The sequence below is a fragment of the Python bivittatus genome, unplaced genomic scaffold (assembly GCF_059951505.1).
Source record: "Python bivittatus isolate LINGU-HERP-01145 unplaced genomic scaffold, Pbiv_v1 ctg000560_np1212, whole genome shotgun sequence".
NCBI lineage: Eukaryota > Metazoa > Chordata > Lepidosauria > Squamata > Pythonidae > Python > Python bivittatus.
In genome coordinates this window covers 7,308,832-7,325,604 of record NW_028277083.1, presented here as the reverse complement: position 1 = coordinate 7,325,604, position 16,773 = coordinate 7,308,832, and the positions used below count along the sequence as shown (strand labels likewise).

The 16,773-nt window shown below is 43.4% G+C and overlaps 1 protein-coding gene across 1 annotated transcript; it reads right to left on the bottom strand.

Moving 5' to 3' along the window:
• Positions 1 to 3: 3 nt before the first annotated feature.
• On the bottom strand, positions 4 to 16,760 carry TMC7 (transmembrane channel like 7). The gene is made up of 16 exons (XM_088148111.1): positions 16,400 to 16,760; positions 14,587 to 14,824; positions 13,720 to 13,868; positions 12,958 to 13,122; positions 12,716 to 12,801; positions 10,354 to 10,499; positions 9,019 to 9,166; positions 7,452 to 7,625; positions 6,741 to 6,892; positions 5,244 to 5,358; positions 4,882 to 4,979; positions 3,804 to 3,987; positions 3,296 to 3,426; positions 2,809 to 2,964; positions 1,935 to 2,013; positions 4 to 1,365 (listed from the first exon to the last, which is right to left on the bottom strand). The coding sequence occupies exons 1-16, from the start codon at positions 16,644 to 16,646 to the stop codon at positions 1,306 to 1,308; spliced, it is 2,328 nt and encodes a 775-aa protein (XP_088004237.1). The 5' UTR covers positions 16,647 to 16,760; the 3' UTR covers positions 4 to 1,305.
• Positions 16,761 to 16,773: the final 13 nt, after the last annotated feature.

Below are 16,773 nucleotides of genomic sequence, written 5' to 3'. Positions count from 1 at the left end.
AAAACATGTTGTTTCTATAAAGCTTTCACAGTATATTTATTATATTTACATCCTTGCTTAGTTTCATGAATGTTTTCTATAATACATTGAGGGACCAGTCTTGCACCAATAATAATCATTTGCTTAACAAGCACAGTTCATATATGCAGATGTTAGTGCTTAACATTTCAAATAACATGAAGCCAGATGTCTGTCCCTCTCCCCCAAATAAGTACAGGTAGTCCTTGTTTAGCAACCACAATTGGGACCAGCAACTCAGTTGTTAAGCGAAGCGGTCGCTAAGTGAAACCACTACTGTGCTTATCCTCTTACTTCAGCTTTCCTTTTGCTTTACAGACGGTACAGACGGTTGTAAATGCAAGGATTGGTCGTAAAGTTACTTTCTCATCACCATCCTAACTGCGAATGGTCGCTAAATGAAGCAGTCACTAAATGACTACCCTTACTAGGGCCCTATAACAGAAGTTATGTGCTCAAGTTAGTGAGGAAACTTTCAGTCACCTAGTCATTCAATTCTCAACCCCTCGGCTTTAAGAATGGTTGCTGTTTTCTGAGTGCCTGCAGCCAAGATTTGTGTCCACTGAACAAAGGTGTCAAGGTGATATGTAAACAAGGCCAGTGATATGGAGTCTAGCAACCTGGAAATCTCCACGGCTATGATTGCTCAGCTCTGACCAGCAATCCCTGACCTTTTGTACTTTCTTTACTGATTGGGTTTAGAAAGTTGCCCAACTCCATAAGACTTTTATCTCCATAAAACAATAATACAAAAACAGTAAAACACCATGTAAATCTGGAAAAGACTTACCTTGAACAAATAAAATTCTATAGGGGCTCAACATTAAAAAATTAAGAAATGTTAATTAAAACAGCTTGCCTGTGAAGAGTAAAGGGTTTTGTTGTTGTGTTGTCACTACTGTACATTCTGAACCAAAGCAGAGATTTGGAGCAGTCATTTCATTCTGTAGAAATCAGGCAAAGTGCAGAAATCCTTTGAAAAAAAAATGGGAGGCTCACTTCAAGATCAGCATCACAGCCTGGCATTAGCGATTCCCTGGGTCTATTGACAATTGTCCTGCATCCTAAGGAAGAGGGTGAAATTGAGGATGGCAGGACTATAAATAAAGATGAACTCCACAGTAGGGCGCTCTAACAGGATGGAAGCCCCCGTTGCAGTAGGCACTCCATCTACGGCAAGCTGAATATGTCCTCCTCAGTTCGTGATGGTGAACACTCCAGTTATTTCCTTAAGCCACCACCTACTTGCTTTGACTTAACGTTCCCTCCAGTGGGAATGAATGGTACTCAGTGAAGTCTGTGAGCTTGAGTCAATTGCTGAATCAGGAAACGCTTGTCACGACTCTCCTGTGGAGACACCGGGCCAAAACCAAGTGAGTTCCGATCCACGCACGTCCTCATTAACACCGGTTTATTGGATAAACTGCCATTGGATTGGACTGTATGCCAAACCAGAAACTCTAGCTAACAAACCCAACAGTCAAAGTAGTAAGCCGAAACTGAGCAAATCACATTGCGACATTACAAAATGTGAATCCAGCAAAATGCAAGGAAACAGTACAGTTCTCAGAATCACAGGCTGACTAGAGCTAAAATCTAACACAGTTGAAGGACCTCTGCCTAATAAGATCTTCCAATATTTTTCAACAGAAAACGCTTATGGCAGAGATTACAGCCTCCAAAGCTAATAAATGCTATTTCATTACCCGCAAGAAGGCAATGAGATCCCAGATCCAAAGTTCAAGCATAAATTTGACATGTATAAAATTTATCCGGTGTTCCCATCTGTGCCTCCAGCCAAATTCAATCAGCAAAACCACATCACACTCAGTGCACATTTGATTAATAAAATTATGCATTCAGTAAGAGCAAGGTGGAGGGACAGAATTAATAAATATCATTAGATTAAAACTTACCATAGCTAATTGTTCCCTCAGTTGATTAATCACTCTTTTATGTGCTCCAGCCAAGGCAATGAAACAAAACACAATAAAGCTATAAAACAAGGTGAAAAATACATAATGGAACACTTTGGCATGGCTGGCTTGTGTAAGCTTGCAAAACACAATCTCTTGAAGACAGAGGGCAAAGATGAGACTAGTAAGGATCACTAGTCACGGAGAATATCTCTGTGGTCCCTAACAGCTGACACCGACTTGATGGCACGTAATCAATCAAATCAATCAAGGGTCAGCGGGGTCTGTGGTAAGCCACAATGATGCCAAAAGGACATCGTGAATGTCGTGATTATGTAACGATATCTTAACACCTAATGAAAATATGGAAGCCGAGTCATTGTCGTTTGGCCCTCCCTTGCGGATGCTCAGAATAAGGATTCTTAAGTTAAACTGCCCAACCGAGATATTGAGCGTACGAATGTGGAGTGTCCCTGGGACAGTACCCAAACACAGTTACATACTCAAATAAATACAGATCTGTCAATCATCTTGAATGCCACCAGGAAAATGTGGCAGCCTTCAACCTAAGCCATCAATGACCAGCATTAAGGAAGGACACATAATGCAGTAAGTACCAAGCACAGCAAACAGTTATGGTGGCAACCAGGAACATGAAACACTATCTCCCACCCCCATTTTAGTGTTCTTTTAGATGTTTTTGGAAAAATAGTCAGTCTAGTTAATGCTTGGATTTCACATTAAACTATCTACCCTGGATAATATACCACAATTGCAAAGTCTGTATAAAACGCTACACCCACTGAAAACCACACGATAGCTTGCTAGAATGGTCATGTGAACCACACCCATGTGTCTGCCGGCAAAAGCTCACCAGGTAACCATGAAGAAAGGCACAGCAAACGTTTCAGAAGAAATGCCATTCAAGATTCTTTGCAACAGGCGGGGGAATTTCTTTATGGTATGTCCAATGACATCCCACGAACGATGGAAATTCACAAAAGGCCCACAGGCTTTAGAAGACGGAATGCTGTTCAGGAGGGGAGAGATGAGAAAATACAAAATATTACCAAACATAAATGTTCCTCTGCCATCTGTGGTGAACATTATAGCAGCTTACTGCACCCAGTGGCTGCCAGATGTAGACTAGAACCCGCACGATCTCCAGCCTGCCAACCCTGGAGATGGTGGTTGAGGTCCAATCTGTCAGGGAAGGCTTCATGCTTCCTCTACTTGCCCACGAAGGGGAGAGCTGCAACTGAGGTCTGGGGGCAAGGAAACAGGCTACAATATGTGGGGTGACAACACAAAGGAATACTAAGGAACACCTGTGAATCATCCCCAACATTAAAGCTACTTACTGTGTCATGCTGATTCCCAAAGGAATGAATGCCAAAAGGAGACCAATCAGGAGGACCACCAGGAAGAAAAAGTTGGAGCTGGAGGCTCTGAAGGGCCGGGCAGAAGGTTTACATGTGTGCATCAAACTTATCTGGAGAGTAAAAAGAGAACTGATGACTTCTTTCCATTTTCCCTTTTTATTTTCTGTCATTCTCCTATCACAAACTAGGATCTGCTACCGAAACACTCAGAGAAAAGAACATGGAGAGATTTCCCATTATATGGAAACACAACCGTTGAAGACAGTGCAATCCAAGAAAAAGCTTAAATACAGAATCCATACACAAAGCTTGAATTAAAAAGTTGGAGAAGAAAACTTAAGCTGTAGAGGAAAATATACGTATAAGAGGAAAACAATTGCCAAGGCTTCCTAGATGTTTACTTCCCTAAGTATTCACACTGCACTCAGGATGGAACAAGGACAGATGTTCCTAGACAATCTAAGGCACAGAAAGACCATCTAGTTACCTTTTTAATATAAAAGACAATGAAATATTTTATGGCTGCAATTGCTGGGAGAAGAGGACAGTAGAAAGTTCCAATCCAGCAGATGGTTTGTCCATAAACTATCTCCAACACGTTGTCTGGGATGGCAAACTCCTGCAGCCCAACCCACTGAAAGGCCTTCACGGGACAATGGGTAATGATCAACCTAAAAGCAGAAACATTCATTCACTTCCAATTCTGATGCTCAGCACTTGTCTTCCCAGAAAGCAAAAAGCTTGTGTTCTTGGGTTATATTCATAGCAGCCTAATAGCCAGGCTGGTTGGGGTGAGGGGAACTATCATCCAACACAACAGGATGTTGGAAAAAATGGATTTATAGCTACTCTAGAGAAGGTGGAGGCAGACTTAACATGAAATTCCAAAAGGTTCTCTACCAATTGGCAGAAATGGCATTAAAGTGGCAAATGTGGTTGAGTGTGAGCAAGCAGAGCTTGCTTGACCCAAAGTTAAATGATCTTTGCCACTTCACAAAACACTTAACACAAAGGCAGTTTCTTTCTTCCGTATACACAGGCCTTAGAAAGTTTGGAAAGGTTTGATAAAGTACGACTGCCCATTTTCACCATTAATCTATGGCAGTGTTTCTCAACCTTGGCAACTTTAAGACCTGTGGATTTCAACTCCCGGAATTCCCCAGCCAGCCATGGGAATTCTGGGAATTGAAGACCACAGGTCTTAAAGTTGCCAAGGCTGAGAAACACTGATCCATGGTATTCTAGTTCCTGGCTACCCAAGGTTGTGTGGGTTTGTGTGCTATGTTCTCTTGGCCAGGAAAGCTTGGAGGGCATTGTCAACATCAACAACAAGCTGTCAGAAAAAACAAGCAAAGAGCTCCTCTCCTTTGTTCAGACACAGGCTTGACAGCAATATCTAATCAGAACCTGCAGCTGAAATGGAAGGGAGAGGGCAACTTTACGAACAGCGGTATGCCGGAAGAGTAAAAGTAAAAAGTAAAAGTTTATGAGGAGTTTGGAATCAAGTCTAAATGTGAAAAGTTACAGACAGGTGTGACTCTCACCCTCTGCCCCAAAATACTCACTTCCTAGGAAAGTCAATGAAGACTATAACGGCAAAGATGATGATCAAGTCAAAGATCATCAGTTTATACATTTCCTGGCCAACTCGAGATTCCCAGCACTGAAAGAAGAGACAAGGGTATTCTCAGATTAAATACAGCGATTGCTGAAAGCGGCATAAAACAGATGTTAAAAACAGCCATCGGCATCTTAGTGAGCTATTTACATCAAGACAAAGCGTCTCAGGGCAGATGCTAAACATCTTCTGCTAAACATCTTCTTCACGGCTGAGCACCGTTCAAGGAGAGCCAACAGAGAGAGAATTTCTTTTTGTTCACTTACCTTATGTCATAACTCATTTCATTTCGTATGTAAACCTACTTACTGGATAAAGGTCATAATTGTATCCACATGTCTTGCACTTGTCAGCACAGGATGTGATCCGAGCCCACAGCGAGACCAAAAGGACAACAATGTTGGCCAATCGCACGAAGACACACCTTCAAGACAAGATGGAGGTACATGAAGAAACAAGCCAGTTTCCGTATCCCAGACATTTTGCGATAACAAGATTAAAGAGGAATTGTGGGCATGCATAAAATGGGTTGCTGGGGGTACCACACTGCTAAGCTGTGGTTTGGTTAGCCATGGTTTATTCAATAAGCTACAGCTGGTTGGGTTCACATGCCACACCAAGTCATACACTATGGTTTACAACCCATAACGGTTGGGTTGCATAATATACTAAGCCAAAACCCCAAGAAACCATATTTTATACTAAGAATAATGTGTGACCCAGCTGAAGCATGGAACTTAGGCCTTGTCATAAAAAAAGAAGAAATGAACTGGATATATTGATTTCTATATTAATCTTTGATATTTAGGGGTGGAAGAGATCCCTGCTCATGTGCTGCATTGGAACTGCTACTGAATCCTTCAAAATCCCACTCATTCACAAATCAAGAGTTGGGGGGCCAAGACAGTGTTTTTTCCCCACCTACTATTGTTGGGATATGACAAGCTACCATATTTCTGAAAGCTTGTTCAAATCATTCAGTTTTGGAAGGCCATGTGATCATTTGTCCCATTTCCTACCTGTAGCATTAATCCCCTCTTCCTGATCATTTCCCTACTGAAAATACAGTGGAACCTCGGGTTACGAATTTAATTCGTTCCGTGACTCTGGTCGCACCCCGAATTGGTCGCAACCTGAAGGAAATTTCCCCATAAGGTTCAATGTAATTACCGTTAATCCGTTCTGGTGTGGAAGACAGGGAGGCGGCTATTGCTTGGAGGGAGAGTCCCCCTCCCTACAACCATGTGTCAGGGGCGGAAAAGTGGGCGCGGACCACGTGTCAGGGGCGGAAAAGTGGGCGCGGACCACGTGTCAGGGGCGGAAAAATGGCCGCGGACCACGTGTCAGGGGCGGAAAAGTGGGCGCGGACCACGTGTCAGGGGCGGAAAAATGGCCGCGGACCACGTGTCAGGGGCGGAAAATGGCCGCGGACCACGTGTCAGGGGCGGGAAAATGGCCGCGGACCACGTGTCAGGGGCGGAAAATGGCCGCGGACCACGTGTCAGGGGCGAAAAAATGGCCGCGGACCATGTCACGGGAGGGAAAATGGCCGCGTATCCTGTTCGTACCCCGAGGCGGAGTTCGCAAACCGAGGTAAATTTTTGCGGCCGGAGCTGGTCGTAACCCAAAAAGTTTGTTAACAGAGGCGTTCGTAACCCGAGGTACCACTGTAGCTGCTACTGAATCCTATCCAATTTCAGGACCCACAAATGGAGCTTAGTGGGTTGCCTGTGGTCTACAGGCAGTCCTGCTCCCCATATTAGAAAAGCAAGCAAGCAATGGAAGGCCACCAGCATGTGGGCTTACCTGATCAGAGTTAATCGTATCTCAAAGACAGGCGAATAATCTTCATATTGGACGAGAAACGAAAAAATCAGGGGGGCAAAAAAGTTCGCTACGGTGATCACCATAGAAGGTAAGTATTGCACAAAGAGGTTGTCAAATTTGATGTTGTTTTCCTGCATGGAGGAAAAGTTTCTTTGCTATCCAATTAAGAAATCTTTAACAAATCAAACTGCCACCAATCTCCTTCTTTCAGCCTCCAGCTGCCCAGGGCTTAAGGCACTGCAGATAACTCCTCTCCCAGCAGATTAAAATAGATCTGGCTTTCAGCTCTGCATTATTCCTCTCGTATACCAACTTGCCATCATCAAACTGGACATTTCAAAATTGTTCCACAGGTGCAACATCTTTGCACAGAAATTTGTGGTTTGCTCCCAACATTGGGCTAAGCCAATGATCTGCTTGAACATTGGTTTGTTAAGCATGTCACAGTAGCCTAGTTTATATATGGCCACAATGGCTGGGTTCAACAAACCATGGTTAAAATAAATACTAGTTTAACCCAATGTGTGAACCAACTACCACCCTAAGCCAAATCTTTTCCTCAGAGTTGTTGAGAAAATAAAACTGACTGAAAGAATAAAATGCCATGAGCCTTTTAAATATTCTAAATACATTCTATACTCTAAATATATTCTAAATATAGAATAATTTCAAAAATTGCATGCTACTCACTTGGAAAGTATGTTCTTGTGAATAGACAGTTACTCTATAGATGGAATAAAAACAAGCTGATAGAACAGCCAAAACGACACCGTTTAAGAAGATTCTCAAGCAATAGATACGTATTTTCTCTTTGAGGGTTCTTTCTGCTGCCTTCTGCCTTCTGTCTTCTTCCTGCAAATCAGTCTGTGAACAAAAATATATTTACAGGTTTGATTTTTAAATCAATCAATTGATCAGTCAATCAAAAGAATAATTTTTAAACAAATCTTTGAGTCAAAAGAAGAGACCATATCATCTGAGACAAAGCAATGACCTCTTCCTGGTCATAAGAAGAGAAATCTTGGATAATTCAACAATCAAGCATTTCCCCAGCTGAATAGTTTTCCTACCTTTGTTGCTGATATTTCTAACACAACTTATGGCAAATGCCAGGAGGGGGGGAAAAAAACCACACATCCTTTTTCTAGGATTATCCCTGAATGCAGCTGTCAGGAGATCGGAGAAGAAACTACAAAACTCGTTTTGTGGCCAGAGGTTCCACTTTTATTTATTATTTAGCTCCGAAAGGCTGTCTGGCAAAGTCATCCAACTTTTTCTATCCTTCTCTTTTTCAAACTAATATAGATATATTAAGCCTACGGGGACCCATACACAACCCGTAGCCTGTTTTTATTTCTCTTAAAATTCCAAACCAGTCCAGTTGAGAGAATTTCTGGGGCTGGAAAAAAGGGTCTGGGAACCGTCCATCTTGCAATACAAGACGAAGCTTTGCACAAAGACATAAAAGAATACAGTGTGCACCTGGCTCATCCCTGGTAATGGAGAGTGCTAACAAAGGCATGGAAAGGCTCTTGTTCTTGCCACAACTGTCTTTAAGGGGGCCTGCAAAAAAGATTTCTTCAGGTTGCAAAACAATTTGTTTGCAAATCTGACCATTATCTAACGTAACTGCATCCTGTTCTTCACCCAGACATCTAACCATGGTCTTCCTTGACCTGATGCTCCCTAGAAGTACCGTATACCACCTCCCATCACTCCTAGCCAGTATGACCCAAAAATATGTGGGCCAGGACTTGTAATGTCAACACACTTGTCAGACATCAGGACGGGGAGGGATACTATGAACTAGAGACATGCAAAACTCATTGCTTTGCAAAATGGAACGTTCTGGAGAACTCTGGAACATTCTGTTCCCCCTTTGGACCACGCCCAACCTCCTCCTGGCCATGCTATTTTGGGGGGAGTTTTGCAGTTTCCAGAAATAAACCCTCTAAACTGGAAGCAGTGTGATATATCTTGGATATGGTATTCTGGGTGAAACAGGGGTGGACCCTCCCTGGAACATCTCAAACCACTTCTGGTTTGGAGGATTTACTTCCAGAAACCACCAGACCGCTCTTTGAATGGCATGGCCCAGAGAGAAAATGGAATGTTCTGGAATCCTCTGGAATATTCTGTTTATCAATCAATCCATTTTTGCATAACCATATTGCAAGTTTATGCAGTTGTTTGCTCCTTGGGATATTTGATAAGGCAGCACAGTTCAATACGCTCTTAGAAAAAAACATATACGTACTTTAAGTTCATAAAGTAAACTACTCTGTTTCAGCCGTGCGGCGTTTACATCTGTAATGCAGAAATCCCAGCCAGCAAGAATTTTGTTGCAGTAGCTCTGAAACGGATCTTCACTGTACACCAAGCTTCGCTTAAAACCTTCAACCGACCTATTAATAACATTGCCAGTTTTGTTTTGTTTTTTAAAAAAGAAAACAGTATTATGAAGAAATTTCAGGGTGTAAAATTTTTACACAGACTTCAAAGAGTTTACATCTTCTGCAGCAGCATTTCAGGTATACTTGATGAGAATCAGTTCTGTTTAATCTGGGACTTTTTCAATGGGATCAGTCTTAGATCAGAACACCAACTGGCATCTAGGGTCAAATCCATGACTCTGCAGTGTAACTTCAGATGAAAACACCACGTTTTGTTATACTTTCTTTTATTCCTCTCCCCAATACTTGAAAGTACAGTAGGGAAATTCAAGCAAAACATTGTATGTAGGCAGCTGGGTTGCTTTCAAGGTTTATGTAGCACAGTTTTCGTGTAATAAAGCCGTAATTTGGTTCTCTAACAGTGGCTGGTTTCACACATTGTGCTAAGCCCTAATGTCTGGGCTGGCTTAGAGGGTTGTGTGAACTCAGACTATTTTATCTCAAATTCTTTCTAATCGTCATGATTTTCTATGGAGCTTTGAAGACCTTCCTCCATTCAGAACAGTGCTAATAATTAGGTTCTCAATATTGTAATGGATTGTTACTGATTTCACTCCTCATATCTATTTTTCTGCTCCTACATGCCACTCAGATGTAGCACAGACTTTCATATGTATATCCACATCATAGCCACTGCAATCTTAAAAATCATCTGGTTGCTTAACATAGCCTGATCCCAGAGTGCTTCATGTTTATCCGACATCCTGGGATCCTCCATTACCGAAATGTGATCTCCAGGATCAACTGATCACCAGCTCAATCACTGTCTGTGCCAACAAAGCCAACATCTTTCCGGCCAACATCTGCTCAAACTGATGGGATCTTCAGCTGCATTTGGACAGTACCTGAGAGTTGAACAGCTTCAGCTTGAATTTGCTATAAACAATACACTTACTTTAGACTACTGTACAAACCAATATTGGAAGGATGAGAGTTAATGCTGTCTGAATAGAGAGATGTCAGATTTTGGGAATCCATATTACGCTCATGTGGTCAGAATATCTATCCAGTGTGTTAAAAATACACAGCCCTTTAGAATCCTTCAATCCTCAACACTGCTCTTTAGAATGGTCATTTCTACTGTGCTCTGTTGGCAGAGGGAACCAAAGTCATGGATTGACTTTCCCAACAGGACTCACCTTTTGATAATCCAGACAAAGCTCAAAGAAAGGTAAGCCAGCGTGATCAGCAAATACGCAAGCGGCACATGATATTCCAGCAGGCCCAAATATACATTATCCACTGTGTAATAGCCATAAAAGAGACTTGTCATTTCAAGAAACCCCTGCAAATAGAGTTCAACAAAGAAAGGTCAAGCTGCTTCATAGAGACACACAATGGGGAACAGTTATGCTTTAGAGGCTTGGCTGAATGCTGAACCCAGCAGTCTGAAGCCATCAATGGCTATTAGGCTACAGCTACTACAAAGCAGTTTTTCCCCTCTACCATTGACCCATTCAGAAATCCACCAGCTACAGAAGTCAAATCCTTCTGAAAGGACTGTTTGTATAACAAACTAAGCCATCATCTGATTTCTTAGCATATTGTCTGAAAAAAGCAACCACGGATTGCAAACCAGTTAGTGGCTAGTCACTAAGACTTTATTACGATCACGGACCAGCATATATACATAAAATCCATCCTACTTCATATATACAACCACAGTGAAGGATCCAAGAGGCAACGAGGAATGATCTGTAAGCTAGTGGCTTCTAAACCATGGTTCGTATAGCATGTGGAGCAAACCCAGTGTGTTGCCCCCCAGCGGCCTGCTGGAAGACAGCAGGTTCTTTAGGATTCAGAGACAATAGGCTTAATCTAGGGTGAAAGGTCTAAAAGGATTTTATTGAGTAAATATTAGAAGAGTTACAGAGAAAAAAAGATATACCAATCCACATTCTTTCAGCTTGCCAAGAACCCCAAGAGGGTCAGCAGATGGACCACTGGAGCTGGTGGTTCTGTGGCACCTTCTTAAGACTTTGGGTCTATGCTGAGATTCAAGCTCTCTAGGGGGCTTTTGTTATCTTTCAATATTTTTCATTCTTAAGCATAAAGTATACATTTTTCTGGCTCTTAATTAAAAAAAAGTACCACTGGGAATGGCTCAGTAGCCGATCTTATCAGTGACCTGGTCATCACTTCAGATGATGGACCACGTGCCACAGGTATTTTTCAGTAAGATAGAGTCCCTAGCAAACAGCACCTCAGGATGGTCTGATGAAATCTCTGATCAAGAATTTGGAGTCCCTGAGAAGTGGCCCTTGCAATATGTCTATGAGAACACTGCTTCTAGTGTGCTGTGATTGTTGCCCCATCCCTTTTGTTAGATTAGGGAGCTGGTGTCATCCTCTTTATCTTAACGGTGACAAGTACGAAGAAAGATAAAAGGCTCACAAGCAAGCCTGACACAATTCACTTTTTCTAAGCACACCTGCGGAGGAATTTAAAAAACAAATTGCCCCAGGTAGCTAAAGAACCCTTTCTACACAGTGTCGTAGAACAGTCAGGTGTTAATCTCTGAAAGCAAAAAATCAGGAGTCTGATAGCACGTTTTCTGACTCACAACTCTGATTATTAAAAAGTGTCACGACCTGCACATTTCTGACCAAAATTTGTTGCACAGAAAAGGCACTACTGCACCCCTAATTTTTTCCTTTCTACCCAGGGATTTCTTAGACATGGAAAGGGAAAAAGGGCTCTGCATCCCTGTTCCTTCTCCAATCTTCCATGGTGGCAACACACCCAGCCAACAGTGGTTCACTGACTAAATCCCAACAAATGCAGGGCTTCATATCCAGCTACATGAACCAGACTGAAGAACGTCAAAGCACCAGATGCACCAGAGACATTTGCGGGGGGGGGGGAGGAGGAATCAGGGCTGGTACCAACCTCAACTGACGAAAAAGCAAAACTGGTCTCTTTGTTTTAGGACTAGAGGTAGAGCTAGGATTTGTTTTCCCATCCCGGCAATGAAAAGGAAAAGAAAAATAGATATGCTGTCATAAGCTACTGGGAGCAACAGGGGAAGGCTTCTGAAAAGTAATGCGTTTTTAATCAGAAAGAACTAGGAACTTGGTTTAAAAAAAATAAAGCAAAAGTTTTCAGGATGCTGAAGTTATAATAGTGGGGTTGGGTATTTGGTTTTTTTTTTGGTAACTGTAAAAACACAAGTGCAGTGCCCATATTCGCTTTAAAGTTTCTCCAAACACAAGACTGTCTTTATGGAGCAGCAGAAGCTGCTGAAGTACAACTTTTAACATCCCCTGCGAGGGGACATGCTGACAAAGGTTGCTTGGAGCTTATCCATTTAGCAACTTTTCAAAGGTGGTCTGTTCTTGATCCTATGGAGGCTTAAGAAGATCTGCCTCTCTAGCACATTCTCACTAATTTATTCTGCAACTGGCAGAGAAAGGCATAATGAAAACCACCTCTTTGGGGGGGGGGGTTATTGCTATTTTACATGTGTTCGTTGGATTTAGAAAGGTACGGTCAACTACTCACTGTGCCCGATAGCAGATCTATAATATAACTGTAGAAAGAGACAAGTCCTTTGGTGCTACTGATTGCATAAACCGTGCACTCTGGCTCTGTAGAGAACAACATTCAGAGCAAAAGAAAAACATTAGAAGGAGCAAAAAACCTGAATATTTTGCCCATCAGCTGCATCGAGGATAGCCTGTTCTTCCACAGGCATGCAGTTCTAATCATGCTCTGCAAAGAGGTTCACAGGAAGAGCAAGTTACCTGTTTCTAGGGGAACCTTCACGTAGCTGCCGTTGACAATTCCGTATCTAAAAAGAGCAGTCGGAAGGGCGATAAAGCTGAACAGGAGAAGGAAGATGACAACGTTCAACACCACCAGGAACCGCAGGAAAGAAAAGTAAGACTTGATCCCAGTGCCAAATTTCTCTAAGAGAAAGAGAGAGAAATATTCCAGCGGTGCACAAATGAATCATTTAATTATTCAGCATTAAGACAGTCAACTGATCCCTTTATGGGACTCACAGCCCCGTTCGGTGACTTGTCTTTCTGTGCAGCTGTGCCAGTTGTGGGCTGTCACATTATGGTTTGTGCCTTAACCTAACTCCATGAGCCAATCAATTATGGTTAATTAAATAAATCTTGGTCAAGCAAGCCACATCTTAGGGTTGTTTCTCATAAATTACACACATAACATAAAATACAGTTTGGTGGGGCACCCTGATTTTAGGATGTTCGTTCTAAAGACACTCAACTGGCATCATTCATTTTTTATTCAGCTTGTTTTTCTAATCAAAAGCTTGAAACCTCTCACGCATCAGATGACCTGTTATTCCTATTTGGGGGAGAGACGCCTTGCCTTGTTCCAGACTCAGCAGCCAAATGGGATCATAGTAAGTGTTCCAGGAAATCCTCCTTCAGACACCAAAAATGTCTTTCTAGTCTATGTACACCACAGGCAATGCAACAGATCTGCCAGCCAAGAAGCCAATGTAGCAGAGTGCAAAAGCAATAAATAAGATGTACCTTCAATGCTATGGATGTTGTATCTCCACAATTCCAGGTAAGAGATTAATTCTTTGGCATTCTCTGTAATTCTTTTTAGTGATCTATTAGATGATTTCTTCCACTGATCCCACCTTGACTGAGATTTTATGTGTTTTTCCTCAATCTCCCTGATCAGAAAAACAGACATGGTAAGTGCATCTCACATCTCACTTTGGAATGAGTAAAATACAGGTTAGGTTCTTACATTATGCTAAGCATAACATGGTTTCTTTGGCTTTTACTGTATTGTGTGAATGCAGCCACTGCAGTTGTGACACCAAGGTTTACGGCTCAGCAAGTTCTGTGAATCTCCCCAACTGTTTCTTTCCACAAACCACGTTTTAAAAAACACGGTGTGGCATTCATATATGCTACCACACTCTGAACAGATTCCTGGCAGTTTACAACTTAAAAATACAAAAGAAAACACAAAAGACAATTGTGATGTCTTCAAGCACCATTATGTGAATTATGTGATCACCTGTATTTCCAATTACAAAACCTAAATATTAAAATTTTCTTCTAAACCATGATGTGCGAACATGTTCCTGAACTTTTCAAAGATTCACTAGGTTGGCAAACACATTCCATATGCCCTTTTCGTGGGAGACAGCTTGACACACAGCGTGCAGTTTGGAAAATCTTGACATGCGTGTTCCAAGCAAGGCCATGTTTAAACAGAGCTCCAAGCTTAAAGCAATTCATCACGACAGCCTTCGGATCGCTCTTTTACAAATGGGACTTAGATCTCCCACTGTCCAATGTCAGAGGGCATTTTTTTTTAAACAACTAGAAAGAGACCCCAGAACTATACTGCTCTACAATTGGCAGCATTTCCACTCAAACCTTAAACGTCTCTTCTCCGCAATCGACAAGGTACATTCTCTCAGCGGGCATGCCAAGTTGAGACTTCTGAATTCTGTCCCTTTGAGCAGATTCCTGGTCTCTCCAGAAGCCGATCGGGCTAAACTGTGGTAGTTGCCCACATGTGGGGATAACAGTCTTCTCCTCCGCATAGACTGGTAACTGGGCAGTTCTTGGAGGAAGGTTACAGCTGGCATATGTGAGTCAGGAAGGAAAACATCTGCCAGAAGAATAACAACAAATGACCTTTATCATTCAGTAGCATGTGGTCTCCCTAGAGGTACTCAATTGCTCACCATTAAAACGCCTGCTTAAACAGACCTTTTTTAGCTTGCTTTTCAATTACAACAGATGTGCCTACAGAACTGGGCTACAGATTTAATATTTCACAGAAACTGTTTTTTTCCCTCCTCAAACCTCATCACTGAAAGACATAAATTATTTTAGATACCCCTCCCCATGAAGAATAAAAAGAAATCAAGAGAACCACTTGAGAAATGCCCCCATTCTTGATGGAAGGACAAGAGAAAGACAGGGGACGTGCTAAATCTGACTGGTACCATTCTGTTACACAGAGAAACGCATTGGCCTGGTTTACGCGTGTTAAGCCAAGCCTGTTTAGCCATCATTTCTTGAGCAAGTCACAGGGGGTTGGACTCACAAACTCACCACTGTGGTTTAGCATTAGGTGTGATTTAGGACAACTGACTGCCCGATCTCTAAGGACATTTTTAAAGGATTATTTCAACATTTCCAAGAGAGAAATTAAAGTTCTGCACCTGCCATACACCCTGACCACACTGGTTACGCTAGCCGGGGCTGATGAGAGTTGGGATCCCAAATGCCTGGAAGGCACCGGGTAAAAAAGGGTTTAAAGAATGATTATTCTTGTCATTCTTTAAACGCTTTTTTGCATCAGCCAAAGAACAAGTGCCTGCCATTTTAGGGCTAAATTGCAAACATCCAGAGCGCAAATCCCACCGGATTAGATTTCAAAGGGGGAAGTCTAAACTCTAAGCAGCTTGATTCAGAGTCAGATTCCTGCCACGTAAATTCAGAATTAGAAATAAGGATCCCCTCCAGTGGAGGTCAATTCCTGATGGCTCCAGGGGCCCAACCAGAGACTGGGCTGGGAATGAAAGACCACCAGGAATCTGGGTCAGAGATGGGAGATCACTGGGAAGCTGGGTTGGGGGTGGGAGACCACCATGAACCTGGGTCAGGGGTGAGAGACCACAGGGAACCTGAGCTGGGGGTGGGAGACCACCAAGGACCTGGGTTGGTGATGGGAAACCATGAGGAATCTGGGTTGGAAGTGGGAGACCATCGGGAATCTGGGATGGAAGTAGAAGACTACCAGGAATCAGGTTTGGGGATGGGAGACCACCAGGAATCTGGGTTGGAAGTAAGAGACTACCAGGAATCTGGGCTTGGGATGGGAGACCACCATGAACCTGGGTCAAGGGTGGGAGACCACAGGGAACCTGTATTGGGGCTGGGAGACCACCAAGGACCTGGGCTGGGGATGGGAAACCATGAGGAATCTGGGTTGGAAGTAGGAGACCACCAGGAATCTGGGTCGGGGACGGGTGACCACCGGGAAGGGCCAGGGCTGGAGGTGAGCTGACTGGGGACAGCCCCCCTTCGCTTCAACGGGGCTCCTTCTGAGGAAAGCATCGGCGGCGGACCAAGCGCCGCTCCTCCGCCCACGCAGCCCCGGCTCCTGAAGGCCCCCAGCCTCCCTCGCCCGCGGCCGTCTCCTCAGGGGAACGAAGGCCCGGCAGCCCCGACCCACCGCTGCTCTCCGAGCCCCGCCGCCCGCTCATGGTCGCCGCCGGCCCGCTCCGGCCGCGCCTCCCCGCGCTTTCCTGGTGGCCCGGCCCGGCGCGCCCCGCCCCGGCGCCGCCGTGCTTCCGGGCCCGGGAGGCCGATCGGGGGAGGGCGGGTCCGCCTCGGGCCGCTGTGCGCTCGATTGCAGTCCGTGTCGTTGTCGAAAGAACGCCTTTTTCTTCAGGAAATTCAATGTTATTTCGCTTCACCATTAGACGATAGGATCTTCTGAAAATTCGACTTCATTCCGCGATGAATGGCATTCTCTTCTGTGCGTTTGGCTTTTTAAAAAGTCATGACTGCCCTTCTATGAATTCATTTTTATTCCATTTTTCCGAA

Coding starts and splice junctions, on each gene's coding strand:
- TMC7 (XM_088148111.1), bottom strand. CDS start 16,646: ATGGTGAAGCGAAATAACATTGAATTTCCTGAAGAAAAAGGCGTTCTT. Junction 9,167..10,353: donor TTTGTCTGGATTATCAAAAG/GTGAGTCCTGTT, acceptor TGTTATTAATAG/GTCGGTTGAAGGTTTTAAGC. Junction 1,366..1,934: donor TGAGGGAACAATTAGCTATG/GTAAGTTTTAAT, acceptor GTGTCTCCACAG/GAGAGTCGTGACAAGCGTTT.